General features: G+C 44.9%; 1 protein-coding gene across 4 annotated transcripts in view; it reads left to right on the top strand.

Moving 5' to 3' along the window:
* CAPN14 (calpain 14) overlaps positions 1-8,841 on the top strand; it is a 30,684-nt gene extending 21,843 nt beyond the window's left edge. For all 4 annotated transcript variants that reach the window (XM_015856844.2, XM_015856846.2, XM_015856842.2 and 1 more), the window contains 9 exons: positions 127-163; positions 991-1,053; positions 2,018-2,075; positions 3,565-3,629; positions 4,090-4,158; positions 4,268-4,346; positions 5,353-5,469; positions 6,120-6,175; positions 6,446-8,841. In XM_015856844.2, the coding sequence (XP_015712330.1) occupies positions 127-163; positions 991-1,053; positions 2,018-2,075; positions 3,565-3,629; positions 4,090-4,158; positions 4,268-4,346; positions 5,353-5,469; positions 6,120-6,175; positions 6,446-6,472 (571 nt within the window). In that variant the 3' untranslated portion in view covers positions 6,473-8,841. The remainder of the gene's footprint in view (positions 1-126; positions 164-990; positions 1,054-2,017; positions 2,076-3,564; positions 3,630-4,089; positions 4,159-4,267; positions 4,347-5,352; positions 5,470-6,119; positions 6,176-6,445) is intronic.
* Positions 8,842-17,318: the final 8,477 nt, after the last annotated feature.

Genomic DNA, 17,318 nt, shown 5'->3' on the forward strand with positions numbered 1-17,318 from the left:
TGGGGAAAAAACATATAGCACAGCACAGTGGCATGGGGTCTTTATCTGGGCGTGAGGAATGCCACTTGTGATTGAGACAAACAACTCCACAATATCTCCCTAATGTCTTTTCTTTCACATCCCCAGGGAAATGGGTGGGAACACCAGTTTCATCCTCTCCAAGGTGAGTGGGTATAGGGGGAGTAGAAGGCCTGTGTTTCTGTTTCCTGCTCTTGGATGTTTGTTTTTTTCTGTTGCCCTGAAAGGGCGAGTGAGAATGCGAGTGTTCGTGTTGCAGCACTTTACAGACTGTAGCTTGGTTTTACAGGCAGATTCTTTGACCTTGTGAACAATCAAGGCAGATTTTTAGACACCATTTTGTTGCTGTTTTGCAGCTGTTCTTTTTCTCTTTCATTGATACGATCTTACTCTGTAGTCTTTCCCGTTCACAGCTTTTAGAAAGCTTCTTGTATTCATCCCAACTTCTTCCATGCCTTGACAGGCTTGAAAACATTGTAGGATCAGAATGTGATCCCCCTAATCACAACAGAATGTTCCATAGGTTGTTTTAAGATGAGTGGTGGCCATATATGTGTGACTGTATCTTGTGCAGGGAATGTTTATAGCGTAGTCCATTTCCTTGGCATAAGCAGGGCCATTCCTTCTTTTGTTCCTTCCATTCTCCTGTGTGTATATGTTCTCACTTTGGTGTGGATTGAACCCTACCCTTTTTCTTTCATAGCTTGGGGTGGAAATGTCTTTCTAGACTTAGTGCTACTTGAGATTTTATTTCCAAGAATCAGTATTTCTGTGGGGTGGGGAGCTATCTAAGCACTGAGTTGCATTAGTGATGTGACACTGATTGCAGCAGTGAGGAGAAGATGGGAGAATATGGGAGGAGAGCAGAGTTCTGGAAGAAAAGCATTTTCAAGTAACTGTATCTTGAATGGCCACGATTTTCTTCCTTGAGTGTTTTTATTCAATTTATTTCTTTTATTTAATATCCTGAAGGAAATTGTTGACAGATATGAAGGCAAGATCTGGGAGGATTTCTTCACAAAGCATTTTGAACAGGTAAGTGTGTGCATGCGTCACCAGGGGAAGCAGAGTTATTATGTAGTTCTGTGATAGTAAAAGCATCTAACTATACAAGGGGTGTTTGGATATAGAAGCATGGGAGACAGAGAGGGGCTATGAGAGGCTAGGCTTTGCATACAGTGCTGATGTCATGCAGCAGTTTTGATCACAGTGCTTTAGGAATATGTTAACACTGAGACAGGCAAACTCCTGGAACTTGCTGCTATGGGACATTGTGAATTCGACAGTATCAACATGCTCAAAGAGTGTTAGCAAACGTGTATGTACCCTCTAACATCCTTATTTCAACAGCCATGGGTGCCAGGGAGACAAGAATAGACCGTGGTTGCTGATGAGGCTCACATACTCTCCTTAAGCATAAACTCCTGTCCCCAGTGTCAGGGACAGAGCAGTGGGATGTTTTAACCAATCCTACTCTATTGGGGATTTCTGCACTCACCGGGGCAAGTCACCTGTTAGAAGACAACATGCCCTGAAAAACAGACTTGTCTCCTGCTCTTTCATCCCGCATTGATGGCAGCTACCTTGCTATTAGAGCTGAAATACAGATCTCCTCTCAGATAGAGTGGCTGCATTTATTTGATATCATACCCTGCATTTAGCAAGCACATTTTCTCCAAAGCATATTAACATTTCTGTTAGCAATATTTTGACAGAAGCTTTTCCTAGCAAGAAGCAAATGCTTTTACTTCTTGAACATGTAGAATTTTGATTCTGAGAGTGGTGTGGCTTTCAGATGTGCCCTGAGAACTTAGCCAGGAGCAGACTGCGGCTCCTGCAGGCTGAGAATCTTGTCGTATTCAAAGGAAGCCTTTCCTATTGATTTTCACAGTGACGGGAGCGGGGCCAGAAAATTGGGAATTAAGATGAGACATGCTGGGAAGACAAAAGAGGGAGAAAAGAGATTTAATGATTAAAGTAATTCTCTTTTGTATCACAGAATCCTGAAATAAATGCTGTTCAGCTCCAGAGGATCCTGAATAATGTATCTTGGAGACGTAAGTGCTGAGAAATAATGTTTCTGTGGAACAAACCTCTATAGAAAAAAATCTTCAGCTCTGGTATCTGAAAATGAAGATACTGTGGGTGGACTCAAACTCTGATCTCCAAACCCAACATGACCTCAGCACTGATTCTGAAATGGTCACACACTTCATCCTGTGCTGCTGCCGCAGCATTGGCAATGCCGCTGCTAGAAAGTGAGCCTGGTCTGTAGGCAGCCATGCAGTGCAAGGGAATTTATCTTTATCTTGATGGACATGGTTCATATCTGCTATTCCTATGCTTGCTTACCTTCTATGTGTGCACAGGACAGTTCCTTGCTGTGTCTTTGTGCTTGGGAGACAGGGTGGAGGTGCAGGTAGCCTGTCTTACTTGTGTTTGGGGCTGTCTTTGTCCTGAGGTCTGTGACACATGGTCTATGCCAGTAGCAGTTCAGCAGTGGCTGCTTCCCTTGAGCAACAGTAATGGTGTTTGAGATAGAGTGATGGATCCAGTTACTTTTCCCAGTTTCTTCAGTGGTATCAGCCTGTACACAACACAAAAATACACCATTCAGCCATTATAGGCAACAAGGTGAATAAGAGACCGATGGTTGGTGCCAATTTCACTTAGATCTGACATTGCCCACCTTACTGCAGAGGTGTACAAAGGCAGCTCATCTGTCTCGGCAAAGTGACCAATCAGGCCCTGTCTTATCTGTGAGGAGACTGTGTTGAACAGTATTTTTTGTGAGTGATCAAGGTTAAGACATGAAAAATGTTACGGTACTTAATTCATATTTAATAAACAGGGCTATTAACAAGATTGAAACATCTTCGCTTTCTGCTGAGAAGGCACTGGTGAGTTATGGTTCTGTCTCTTGCTCTGTGGAAGTCTGCGTATGATCTAAACTCACGGTTTGGAGTGAGATTAGAGTCTCTGCTGCTTTTCATTTAATTTATGTACAAACCAGGAATGCTAAGCTTGGGTGCAGCATCATGTTTTTTGGTGATAACTATACTTTAATCATATTAACAGAGCTGAGGGTGCATCTGTGAGAAAGGGAAGGGAAGATGCTTAACACAAGGCAGGGAGAGCCAAGAGAGAGATGCGTTGTGCAAGGGCTTCAATTAATGTGCAGTACAACTCCCCAGAGCTCTTCAGGTCAAGTGACTTTGCTAGCGATCCTGCAATTTGGCATTACAGGTTTGGATGTCCTTTCCTTCCATTTTCTTTAATAGCTGGAGACAGTGCGCTAATGTTTTACTCTGTATTACATGCCTGCAGGGAGCTCACGTTGGGTTTTGTGAGACTAGTAGAATCCATCCTGTTGCATCATATTTTAATCATCATAAATGATGTGTCTTCTCAAGTGGCTGAAAAGTTACACGAGGGCTTTGGGGCCCGAGCCCTCTCAAATGAGAACAAATTTTGTCGGAGTCCATTTTTCTTAGTGATATTCAATGTGCTCTCAAAACAATCTGTTTTTTTTTTAATCCTCTCCAGATTTTCGGAGTTTTCGCTTGAGTTTCAGTCTGGATGCCTGCCAGAGTATCCTGGCACTCCTGGATGTATCCTTCTTAGCGTGAATGATACTTCTGGCTCATTTAATACTTCACCGGAGCATTATTTCTTAGGGCAGATTGAGCGTCACTTTGGCTTCTTAATGACTGGAACATGGCTGTGCTTTTCGAACTTCTCATCTTCCATAATAATACTTCAGTTGTAGCAGAATGGGATAGGTTTGAGAAAGGGTTATTTCCTGCAGCTTCTGAAATCAGAAGCCAGGCTTCCATTGATTTTTAGTGGGAGGAGGATCAAGTGTATGAGCTAAGGTTTGTTGGCTAAGAGGTCGTTATCTTCTTCATATTAAATCTGTGTGACTATTGCAGTGGCTATGAATTTTCAGTTGGTGTTTTTTTTGTTGTTTTTTTGGTTTTTTTTTTATTTTCTATTATTATTTGTATTTAGTTTTACGTAATATACGTTCTCTCATGTTTAAGATGTTCTGACCTTAATTATTCCATGAAGCTGAATGCCTCTGGCACTCTGAGTATCCAGGAGTTCCGAGTCTTGTGGAAAAGGCTGCTTTTCTACTTGGTATAGCAATCATTTCTGTGTGCCATTGCAATGTTCTTCTACTCACAGTCCCTTTGTTGTCCTCTGCTGTTGTTTAAATATTTGGCTTTTGTTTGCTTGTTTCCACCAGGAGGTTTTCCAGAAAAGAGACACTCACAGATCAGGAAAGCTTGACCTGGTAGAACTGCATGCAGCTGTACAGGAGACAGGTGTGTGCCACAGCACATCTTGGTGAGGCTCATCCTCTTCCTCAGGAAGGCTGGGAAAAATTTGAGCAGAAAACAATCTTGACTTGTTGGCAGAGCCCAGGGAGAGTGGGAATTAGCATAGGATGCATGGGCATAGCCATCTCTGCTGCCCTTTCTAGCTAGGTAAAATATCTGAGAACTATTTTGCTGTGTGGTAGGATGCTTAATCTTTGCCTTTATCTTTCACATTGTACTGATGACATGTCAGGGACTGAACCTGGGAGCCTGGGACTTGCACAGAGGCAGTATCAGTGACAGGCTTCACTAATACACGGTCTTGAGCTTGAAATAGAAATGATAAACATACACAGAGGTCCAGATATCTGGGTCAAGGTCTGTTGTGTTCACCATACTTTGAGTGGGGGTTGGTGCTCAGTCTTCTACCTCCTTTTGCAGTTTTAGAGCTTAAATATCACTCATCTTTTTGATGTGTGGTTCACCTAGTTCATCAGTGCCAACGAAAGCACAGTTAGAAACCCATGCAGACCTCTGTGAAAGCAAATTGAAGTACCAGGCCATGAGTAGGAAATCCTCCTAGCAAATTCCCTGCAAAGGCTACTTGACATGTTTTCTTTATCGGCTTGCTCTGGATTTTCTTCTTTGTTTCGTCTCCTAACCTCTTATGGAGTATTGCTCTTAAACGCAGCTGCTGTTACTGCCTTCCATTCACTCGTGAGTGAATGATTCCGGTTTGTGTTTTATTCCAGCTCTTACAGGGACAGGAGCATAGATGACCAGATTTGACCCCTTTAGAGTTTGAAAGAGCTGTCTGCACCTGCGGGGCTGGTTTGGGCTGGTTAGTACTTGATAAATGTAGGGGAGGTTTGAAAAAGCAAATGGCTGGGAAAGGGATTGAGATCAATGAGTCGTGTGCACCCAGAAGCGTACAGATTTAGCTGCCCACAACTGGGAGCTGCCCTTTGGTAAAGTTTTTCATATTTTTATTTTTTTTCCCTCTCTCCTGAAGGCATTTCACTCAGCAATGAAGTCTGTAATTTGATGGCGATCAGATATGGTGACCCTGACTTGAAGATCAGCTTTGAGAGCTTCATGTGTTTCATGCTTCGAGTAGAAATTATGGGAGGTGAGGCTCATGCTATGCAGCTGGCCAGCGAAAGCTCTGCTGCCCAGCTAAGCCCTGGCCCTTCCAAAACTGTTCCAGCTGGCAGTAGCTAAGTGAAAACAGAAGGGCTGGGTTTCTTCTCAGAATACACAGAGGAACTCATTTAAAGCAAGGGACAGAGGAAATTGAGCTCCGTGTCTTTACCTTTTTGCCAGTCTTTTTCTACAGAAATCAAGACTGTACTTATCAGAGTGATTTAGCTCCCTGCAGAGAGTAGCTCTGCACCATTCTCTGTAGGAGGCAGGAAAATTACAGCTGGAAGCTGCTTATTTCCCATATACCTTTGGTGGGAGTAATTGTGGTGGTGATACAAGTGGTGCTTTGGCCTGTGAGCTCATGCTATGGACACCTCCCACGTGCCTGAAACTGGAGCCTGTGAGGCTTGGGACATCATGCTTTTGGAGATATGACGGCAGCATTTAAGGAGGCAGGTGGATAGACAGAAAGTAATGTGCCTGTCTTTATTCAGGATTCCTGGTGTTCCAGTGCTCAGGGTCTTCCAGTGATGAGAATGGGGGCTTAAGTACATTTGTGAATAGATTATAAACTCATTCTTTTCAAGTCTTTCCTGGCAGGTTAACACTCCTTACTTCCTTTTTACTTTTCCACAGAGGCCTTTCGCAACTTAACACAAGATGGCAGAGGAATATACCTGCAGGAATCTGAGGTAAAGCCTGTTCCCTGACTGACAAATGCAGATTCTTTCACTGCAAGCAGCACTGTCTGCTTTGTTCTCCAGCCTTAAAAAAAAGGTATCTCTATCTGATCACTTAAAGAGTAGGTTAGAAACAAAGGAACACAGGCTCTTAAGTCCTGTGCCTCCCTGTGCCTCCTACTCCTTCTAAAGACAAAAAAAAAACTTCAATATTCTATAGTTTGGATATCACAGGGCACTCTTAATGGGTGAGTTTATCTTACTTTACTTACTGTTTTACAGTGGATGATGATGACTCTGTATTCCTGAAGGAGTGCTGCAGAGGGGACGGCAAGGCCTGTGCTGCAATGAGGAAGGCTACTTTCTATCAACTTGCTGTGTATGTTGGAGTCTGGGCTCTTCCCTGCAGTTTACCTCATATGAATTCTTCCCCTCAAGCAGACTTGACCTACTGACCACAGACTTGTTGCACTGAATTTTTTTTTAATGAATACGTTTATTTTGAGTCCTATTGCACTTCAGACAACCCTTCTGAGAAGAGACTGCTGAATGCCAACTGCTATGGATGCATGTTGAGACACCATGGAGCATGGAGACTAAGTTGTTGGAATCACCTATTTAATGCTAATGTTACACTGTTGTTGATGTAATTTGGTACATGCTGTAGCAGTTATCCAAAGGCTGTGCTTGATGATGGAGCTTTACTGGGGCAAGTAAGTCCAAACCTAGGAGAGAAACAGCCCTTGCCTGAAGTGTCTTGGTATCTAATAGAGAAAATCTAAATTCTGTAGTTGCTTGGCCTGTGATAGAGAGCTGGAGTCTGTGTGCTTGTCAGGACAAGGGGTTGGGGAATTCTTCCTTGGCCATGGCTTGGAAAGATCATTTGCGATCATCCGAACCGTTTCTTTTGCTTTCATGAGTCAGTATAGCTCTATTGAAGTAAACCTAAGGTGATTTGACCAGTTGGTGGACCAAGCCTCCTGCTCTTAGTTGAGATGGTGCTTGTGATGCTTGCAGATTTAGTTCAGAGCAGGGGGATCTCTCTGCAAGTTGAAAAGGACAGTACAGTGAGAAATAAATGAATCCTATGTTGTCTTTAAATCACTGGAGACTAATGTTCACTGTAGCATAATGCAGGAGCAGTCTGGCAAAGAGACCCAAAGCCATTTGGGTGTTTGTCAGTTCTTTTCGTGAAGCAAAATGAGAATGTGTATGTGTGTGTTGTTAAGTGATACAGGTATATACAGGCTGTAGTGTTAGAGAACACACTTGGGGCTATTCCCACCAAACTCTGTGTTGGAGTTAGTTGATGCATCTCTCTGTACGACCCTTCTTCGTTTCTTTACCATTTAGTTGTTTGCCTGGATATTTCCACACTAAGTGCTTGTTACAGGTTGCTGCTTTGGCTTTTGCATTCCAGTGGTCAGCACAATTGTACTTTCTCTTGTGCACAGTCTCCTTAGAGCACTAAATGCAATAGGATTCCAACAGGAATGCTTAAATAATGGAAGAAGATACTTCAATGCCTTTGTAAGAAAGAGTTATAAAAAGTTTGCATAGGCTTATACCTGTACATGTGCCTGAGCTCAGGGATGTGCTTCCTACTGCACTGAAGTCTGTTCAACAAGTGTATTTAGAGAGAAACTTCATTGTGTTCCCGATCAGGAGGCATTAAACAGCACAAACAACAGTATGCTCTTTATTCACCAGAACAACCTGTTCCTAGCAGTATTATCTTCATGCTCTTTTTATGAGAAAACAGATAAATAGCTGTATTTTTCACTGTTTATAACACGAGGTATTTGTCAGTTATTGTGCTGTGCTGCTGTGGTATCACTGGAGCCCAAGGGTTCAGAACTGTGGGGCAGAACAGGTCAGAGGGATCAGGGACATCCAGGATCCCTGAGCAGATGCCATGGTGCTGTCATCCTGCCGGGCTCCCAAAGAGGCTATTTCAGCAGCTCCCATTACAAAGCATGTGCCCTCTCCCAGTTGTCATGCCTCTGTTCCCTTTTGTGACTTGCAGCTGAACACAATGGAGCGAACTAAATAAGCCTGATTTAATTTGCACTCAGCTCGGTGGGTGATGTTATAAACACTGATTTACTGCGTGTAGGAACAGCACTAGAAAAACCAAAAAGGTTGTAGGAGAGAATGTAGGTCCTTGCTCTTTCAGCATGCTCTGAAGGAGATGGTCCCAATGGGAGTGGCCCTAGGTGGACAGGAGCGTCAGTGTGCAGACTTTTCAACATTGCTCTGCTGGACGTGATGAGAAGTAAATCTGTCAGTCCCAACTGGGTCCCAACTAAACCAGCCTTGTGCAGAACTGTGGTGCAGGACGCTCAGTTTCACATGGCAGTTCATTTCAATTCTGTACACATTGGTTGGTTATTTTTTATATATATATATAAGATTTTGTACTTATTTACTTCATACCTATTTAATGCAGAGCAAGGAGATTATTTTGCTATTGATTACTTGATCCGGGAAAGAAGCAGAATTTGTGCCATGCCATGAATCACTAAGCACTCGCAGCAATAAACTTTATTGAGCCACGTGACTTGCTGTTACAGAATTATAAAGAATGCTTTACTGGAATGATTATACCAAACCATGTACGATTCAAACTGAATTATCTGGCTCACAATAAAAATGTTTTTGGCAATGGCATCTACTCAGACACTGTGAGGCTTTTATATTGCTAACAGAGTAACGTTTGCTGGGCAATTCTGAAGATATATTACTCTTCATTTACAATGTGTGTTGCAGGAAAGAGTGGTTTAAAAGGCTGCTGAAGGATGCACTCGTTTGTAACCACTGTATTTATAGAGATGCTGAGCTGTGCAGTGGGTGGCATTGCTTGAGCAGAAATAGAAGGAAAGTGAGGCTGTGACTTGGGACTGGTATCGCTAATAGAGGTTTTCTGGGGGGAAAGACAGGCGCAAATAACAGGAATAGCAAATGACAGCTGGAATGTGAAGAGGAGCTGGATAACAAGGCATGCTGCAACAGTGAGACTGATGTGAAATTGAAAAGAGCTCTGCAAACAAAATACTCAGAGCAGGATGCACACTGCTGCGTACAGCAGAGGTTTCCTGGATGAACTTGGTGCAGCTGGGACAGGGACTGGTTGTCCTCACTGCATGTGTCCTGCATTTTTAGGACTTCTCATCTGGAGATAACAAGCTCTACTCTCAAGCCTAACGGGATTTAAAACAGGTGAATGCTGAGAGGTGTGTGATGGGCATGGCTGGAGTCAATGTAAAATGTGGCCTCAGTGGAAAGCTATGGCAGAGACCTGACATCTGACTTCAGGGAGAAGAGAGACCATCCTAAATCAAAGCCACTGCCACATCCAAGTGTTCACCTCCTCTGCTGTCCTGCACCTTTACTAGGAGGCTGAATTAATGTAATAGGATTCCAAGTCCTAGACACAAAGTCTTTTATTTCTCTGGGAACTTTTCAGGCTGTTTTTAGGCCTTCCATCCAAGCAGGTAGGGCTGGAGGTCTTCTCTCACCTCTGTAGAAGAAGGGTGAAAGGCAGGAGCCTCTTGCAGGAATGGTGCTTACATCCTGACTCAGGACATGAACGATGTGCTAAGATACCCTTTGTTACTATTTAGATTGCTATGGTCCTCCCCACAGCCACCCTCTCCCCATACCCACACACCCCATGACAACTTCCTCAAAAACAGTTGAAATATTATATTGAAAAAGGGAAAAAAATATGGTGGTTTTTTTTCCCCTCTGGTCCTCACAGAATGAAATGCCGATGATTGCCTTTGCCTTTCCTTCCTGCTGTGTCTTACACTGGATTAGACCTGAAAAGCCATATCACCAAGCTTGAAGTTCAATTTATCAGTGCAGTCAGGATTGATTTGTTATACTACCTATTCTGGGGAAACAAATGTCTCCATCGCTCTCCTTTCCAATCCAGGCAGACCTTTGTTTTGCTCAGATCAGCTATGTAATGTAGGAAGCTGATGTTCCATAGATAAAGGCAAAAAGCCCTGCAGAATCCTGACTAATCCTACCCAGCCTGGCAGTGCCAGAGACTGGTGCTGCTTGCAAAGTGTTCCCTTGTCATGTTGGTGGCTGCAGATACTGGGCAGAGTGAGTGCTCTTTGCCTGCACTTATCCCCTGCGTTGTTGTTGTTGTTGAACAAGTGGTGTAAAGTGATAGAAAATGATTCTTGGGTGAATTACGTGTCCCTTTCATCACTAATAAACGCTGTAACTGGACAGTCAGCTCCCCAGACCCACTGGGATGGAATATTTGGAGCTAACCATATAGAAGTGTGAGAATTACGTTTTCGGGTTCAAAAGACCCAGAAGGGTGGATCAATAGGAAGAGTCATGTTTGAGCAGGACCTTGTTTTTACTTTTCATGTGCTGTGTTTGTGTCGCATTGATGAAGGGTTAATGCTGAGCAGTCCTGCAGATGTGCTGTGAGAACAATGTCTGCTGCTGGTGCTCATTCTGCGAGATAAAATGAAGCAAGTCGTTGCTCTGAAGGAGCTTTATTTCCTCAGGTAAAAGCAGGATTTCTTTCTCATAAATATGCTGCAGCTAGACACGAAGCACTCACTGCCTGAACGCAACTCTGCTCTCAGCAGCTGAGGCTCACAGGTGAGAAGTGGGGCTTATGCAGCCTTGACCTGTGGGCTGGCAGCTGTGAAGCTGCTTGTTGTCTGGGCTGAGGCTGTGAAAGACTCTCAACTCTGAGTTTACATGGATTTGAGGAAGGAGGTTGTGTCTGGGCTGGGCTCCTTACCAGCCTTCCTCTTCCTGCTGCTGCCTTTTAAACCAAAGTGTGATCTATGAATTCAGCATTGTCCCCTCCTCTGTAACTTGAGAAAATGGTTTGTCATCTCTTTGAAAAGGAAAAAGAGAACAAGCTCAACATCATGTACTTCTTACCTGAAGTAACCCTGAGCATGTTGGGAGTATCGTGACCTGAGGGCTTTCCCATTCCTGAGCATTGCTGACAGCTTGATTTGTGTGTCAGGCTGCCCTTCTGCCCCCTGGCAGGGCACAACGCGGAAGCAAGGCTGGATCAGTGTTTTCAAATGTTCAACTTTCCAGCAGTTTAAATTGCTGAGTTTTGCACAGCTTTAATTGCATCAAATGCAAAAAGAATGGGACTCTGTATCAAACTAACACATAGCTAAGCACATAAAGAATGCAGGGGCTGAATTAACAGAATTCATGTGCTGCAGGTGTAAATTGCTGAATGCAGCAGAAGGAATCCTTATTTCTTCTTCATCTTGTTTCTTAATGGTGAGGGTGCCTGGAAATATAAAATTGGAGAAGCGTGGTGGGAAGGCTGTGTGGGGGTGCCAGTCCTCAACGCTGAAAAATGGTAGTAATGACTCTGGAGAACCATTAAAGAGTTTCTATCGCCTCCAGCCAGCTGAAGCAAGCTGAGAAGCCCACATTGCCTTGCTGAATGAAAATGCCCAAACCCAGGTTCATCATAGAATGGCCTGGGTTGCAAAGGACCACAAAGATCATCCAGTTTCAACCCCTTGCTATGTGCAGGGTCACCAACCACCAGACCAGGCTGCCCAGAGCCACATCCAGCCTGGCCTTGAATGCCTGCAGGGATGGGGCATCCACAGCCTCCTTGGGCAACCTGTTCCAGTGCGTCACCACCATCTGGGTGAAAAACTTCCTCCTAATATCTAACCTAAACCTCCCCTGTCTCAGTTTGAAACCATTCCCCCTTGTCCTATCACTACCCATGCTCATAGACGCCCAGTTGTCACTGGAAGGCTTACTGTGGCAGTAAATCTATGACAGATTAATTATTTAAAGCAAATAGAGGAAACAAATCCTCGTGTGGCCCCACAGTGCTGCCTGCTTGTTGAAGCTGGGATCAGCTGGGGATGTTTCCCTTGGCTTAAAAGAAGAGCTGAGCTGTCCCCAGCCCTCTGGGGCCCTGTCCTGGTGAGAGAGCCTCTGTGTCCCTATGGGGAGGGACTGAGGGGAGCTCATGTGCTCCAGCAAAATGAAGCAATGAGAAAAACTATGCTGTACCTGCTAGAGAAATGTGATAAGGCCAAGGACAGTGGGCGTGAGGCGCTGGCAAGAGCGAGCTGTTACATGCAGCCACATTCTAGGTCTTTAGGCAAGGCTTGATCTTTTCTGTAAACAAATAACGCGCTTATTTACATGAATAATCCCCATTTCTTATGCAAATGATTTCCCTACTGCCACTTCTGCCACGAATAATTTTCAGCATAATTACCACATTTATTTAGTGAACGTGCATTCACAGGGTAGCGATCTGCCCGTGGATGCCCCTCACCACAGAAGGCCAGAGAGCACCAAAGAAGCCAGAGCTGCCAGCACTGCAAACCCTCATCTTTCTATTTTTGTTCTGATCAAGCACTTGGGGACTATTTTAGTTGTCTCAGCAAGAGCAGAAGGATGCCAGCATCGTGCTTCCATCCCAGGGAGAAAACCTGCTGCTGCAGGAGGCAGCCCCCCCTACCAGCTAGTCTGCTGCATGGGCTCGAGCTGACTGTAACGAGGCAAAGCACTCTGAACAGCAGCTTTCCTTTGGGGATAAGGCTATCTTAATTTTTTTGTGTGTTTAAGTTGGTAATTGCTAAGGAATTTGAAAATCTTCCAGGTTTTACCACTCTTAATTATGTTCTCATGCATATGCATCATCTACTAGTGTGCTCATTACTGAAAAGAGATCAGAGCCTGGAACTTTGGAACAGTTTCCTTCAATTATCTCCCATACACTGTTTGTTCAGTGAAATATCCTTCCTGCATGGGACAGCCTGGTCTATTCCAAGCCTGTCTCGCTGTCCTGAGCTCCGTGAGGTTCAATCAAGATGCATTTCTTCCTTTGTGTGTCTGCCTTGCTCCTGCATGGAGCTTCCCCTTCCTCCTACCACCATCTGTTGATATGCCCGTTTGACAGGAGTCGTTATGGTATCCCAATGGAAATATTTCCACTTCTTAGGACTCTGATTGATTATTTACCTGCTGTGTTTGCATCCATTGATTGTTCTGGTCCAACAAGAGCCTCTGGGATGGACAAATTCAAACATATTTGCAGGCGTTAATGAGGTGTTACATCAGGAAGGGAAAATAATGCTGTTGGGCTTCAAACTAGCTCTTGCTCAATAACAGAAGAATAAATGCATGTAATTAAATAGTGGGTAAACCAAACCATTGCTTTGCTTTCCAACCAGCAATAATGGTGGTGGGAGATGAGATATTTAATCCAGCTGAGTGCAATTCAGTGCACAGGATTGTTCCCCCAGGATTCTTAGCACTGTGCATCTACACGGAGCAAGCAAGGACCTTCAGGTTATGCTTGCTTCCTGCACAGTGTAGTTGGTCCCTTTTCCCTATATTTCAAAGAGATAAGGAGCTAGTTGTTAGCATGTTTTGCTTTGAGAACAGGAGATGGCCTGATCAAATAGCAGCCACTGTCTTTATACTTAAAGCATTTGATTCTGTGCGGAAGAAACATCTATTCCTGCAGAAATAATGAGGTTGAAATCTTCAGGAGTTAGGTGGTGTGTGGCTCTCATTCTTTCTAGTTTTAAATCCCTTGGGGAAGGGAGGGCTTAAAAGTCAGGGCATTTTTTCCTATGTAAAACTTTCTAGGACAAAGAGGTGGGTAAAACTTGACATCCAGCTGTGAAAATGCCTGCATCCTGAATGGCATCTGCCCATGCTTTACGTGTCATAAGAAGTCAAACACCAGCACATGTAAAGACGGAAGCATTAAAGGTGACGTAAGGACAAGGCTTCCTTCTGGCTAACTGTTCCATCACTGATCATTGACTTGTTCTCTATTCTATTCTGAATGCCACCTGTCTAAACTGCATTTATGGTACTGAACATGCTGAAGGGGCATGGTCCTGCAGCTGGATAGAAGGACTGATTAAACACAGAGTAACAAAGGGGTCGGTCCCTTTGCTGGCAAGGTTCTCTGCTTCTCTCAGAGATGGACAGGCTGTATGTTTGCATGCCAGAGCATCATTTCCCAGAGCTCATGGTCACCTGTCACAAATTCCCTGCAGAGAATGGGCTCCTCCAGCCTCCCAGTGGCCATGTCTGTGCCTTCCATCCATCACAGCCACAGAATCTTGGCTGAAGGTGGAAGCTGCAGGTGAACATTTCAGAGTCTGCTGCTTCTCTTCTATTTGCAGAACAGCTCATGTTCCTGCAGCTGACTTGAGAAGTTCAATTAACAGATGCTATTAACGTAGCTCCCCTCTTTATTTATTTATATTTATTTTATGCATATCCTTTCCTGACAGCTTAAATCTTTAATTAATTGGAGATGCTATTGTGGAAAGGGTGCTAGAGAAGAATGCTTGTGACTTAATTTAAAAGGTAAAAAATTTCCTTTACTGAAAAAGACCTGCTTGTAACTCCAGTGGTGGCAAAAAGCCTATGAGAATTCCTCTGTTCCCCTTCTTGATGGTAGTGGTGAAGTGCAGAGCTGATGCCATTTGCCACGTGGAGAATGTGAGTGCATGTCTGAACTTCCACTTTAGGTTGCTACTGTTATAACTTCTGTTATGTCAGCAGGGCAGAGGGGACAGCCAACTAGAAAGCTCGTACTATTTATATACTATTAAAAGAACCCAACAGCAATCCAAGAACTTGAACTGAAAGCTCTCCTGGCATTTACTTGCCACGGAAGTGTAGGATAACACCCATGTGGGGTTGCTCTGTGCTGCTGGACGCTGTGCTGCCCATTGGGGCCTCCCTCCCAATTTGAGTTGGGCTGGATTTTGATCCTTTCCTCTGATACTTTTCAAATGTTTTTGTTTATGCCCTTTTTAGCTTTCTAGGAACGAACACCTGAGCATTCCCCATCCTTTCAGAAGGCGAAGGTGTTTTTCTGTGTGGGTGGCATCTCATATGTGAACGGGATGCTCAAGCCCAGGAGTATCGCAAGCAAAAACTGCAGCACCTGGCTGTCTGGTAGAGCTGGTGTGATGACATCTGAGAATGTTCTTGTCATGCTTTACAGATCCACTCTCTCTACTTGAAGTAGCAAGATAAGCTGCTTTTCCCTCCCACCTCTGCCTAAGGGGAGGAGGCTATCACCCCATGCTGTCCCTGGGAAAGGTCCCCCACCACTCCAACGTGTTGCCCTGGTTTTGCTATCACCAGATGATCCCTTTGCATCAACTCCACAATGCCGATATGAAGAAACAAGCTGACAGCTTCTCTGTGCCCTCACCTGCACAAAGGAGCCCCAGCTTCCTTTACCACACACTGTACAGTGCTGTACCCCCATGGATACCCATTTCCCAGGCACTGGTGCAGCGAGTTGTTCATCACTGAGCCGAGCCCTGCCAATAAAGCTTTCCCTCAGCAGAGGGAGTTCTTTCTCAAGGTAATAAGAGACCATTATCTGATCGCATTTTTGTCGGGTCAGCCCATTTATTATCTTTCCTGTAATCTAATTTGTAATGTATTTCCTTGATATTTTCAGTATTTCCACCTATATTTTATAATAATTTCCCATGAAAGTCTGAGCTAGAGAAAAGATGAGGTTTTAAATCCACCTCTTAATGAAAACAGCCAGATGCCTTAACTCTGGAAAAGCTTTTCCGCCTCCTAGTGTGGGGTGAGGCCTGGGAGGAAAAGTTCAGCCCCCTCTGCAGACGTGCCCAGGGGCAATGCTGCATGGCAGAGCAGCCAAGGTCACCTCATCTAGGCCAGCAGAGCAGCAGCAGCAACTTTCTGCTTGGGGTGAGGTGGGCCCTTGGATCTTCATCACCCAATTCTGTGATGCCACCGGGGTCCGGATCTCCACCACACAACTCTGTGGTCCCATTGGGATCTGAATCTCCAGCACCGTTGGGCTCTAGATCTTTGAGGCAGAGATGTCTCATGGCTTAGTGGGCATGGTAATGGGTTCATGGTGGAACTAGATCTTTATGGTCTTTTCCAACCTTGTAGTTCTATAGTTATGGTGGTCTGACTGCTCCAGCCTGTGGCTGGGGAAGATTGGTTGGTGTGACAGCTGTGTGCTGCTGTTGGTGTAAGGCAGTTTTACCTAAGCCTGTCTGCTCTACCAAGATGTCATTGTTCTGGTAGAGATGCTTAAGGATTCGGTGGCTTTCAATCAAAGAGAAAATGGCTGTTTGGGCGATGCTACTGACATATGTACTTGAGTATCTTCCTGTGAATGTCCCAAAAGTAGGATTTACTGAGCCCTGGAAATCCCTGAACCACAGCATGTCCTGAGTCGAATGGGATCCACAAGGATCATTGAGTCCAACCCTGGGCTCCACCCAGCACCACCCTATGTCTGAGTGCACTGTCTAAAGCTCCTTGAACTCCAGCACTGGGGCTGTGCCCACTGCCTTGTGCAGCCTGTGCCATGCCCACCATCCTCTGGGGCAGAGCCTTTCCTTGACCCCAGACCCTCCCTTGACACAGCTCCATGCCATTCCCTCAGGTCCTAATAAATCAGCAGCAGCTCCAACACTCAACACGCTTTCCAGCACTTGACGCATTACCTTCAATTCATTCCGTATGTCACTTTATGCACAGGTTCCTGCTTTTATGGGGTTTGTTCTCCAGTTTTCATACCAACACAAACGACTCGCATCTGCTTCGATACTTAATTTATTCACTAATGTCTTCTACAAGAGAAAGCTCAGCTGCTGCAATACTTCTCAGCACCGTGGAAGGGCGGTGGGTCAGGTAGTTGTGCAGGGACATCTAGGCAAGGCAACCCTTTCCCAGCACCGTATGATGCTTGATTTCTCTTGGCAACGTGTGGGCACTGCACTTGGGTCTGCACTGTATGGGGCCGGCAGGGAGCAGCCTCGGGGCAGGTCTGATGGTGCACCAGCAGCCTCCCCGCTCCGTGTCGATGATTATGATTTTATTTTCTAAGTGCTCTTGACAGCTCAGGAGAGACTCGCATCTTCTCATCCAAACGCAGTAATTAAATTCCACCTACCTGAATTCCCCCTGCTGCTTCAATTGGATAAATTAATCTTCCCATCATGTCTGAGCCTCCTGTGCATGCTGTTAAACACCGGTCCCCCCACCGGGCCGGGACCGGGGCGAGCGGCTCCAGCTCCAGCACACCCCCCCCCACCACGGCGGTGCTGGTGCCGCCTCTCTCTTCTCCTCCTCCCCTTTCCTCCCC

Source organism: Coturnix japonica, chromosome 3, assembly GCF_001577835.2.
Source record: "Coturnix japonica isolate 7356 chromosome 3, Coturnix japonica 2.1, whole genome shotgun sequence".
Lineage (NCBI taxonomy): Eukaryota > Metazoa > Chordata > Aves > Galliformes > Phasianidae > Coturnix > Coturnix japonica.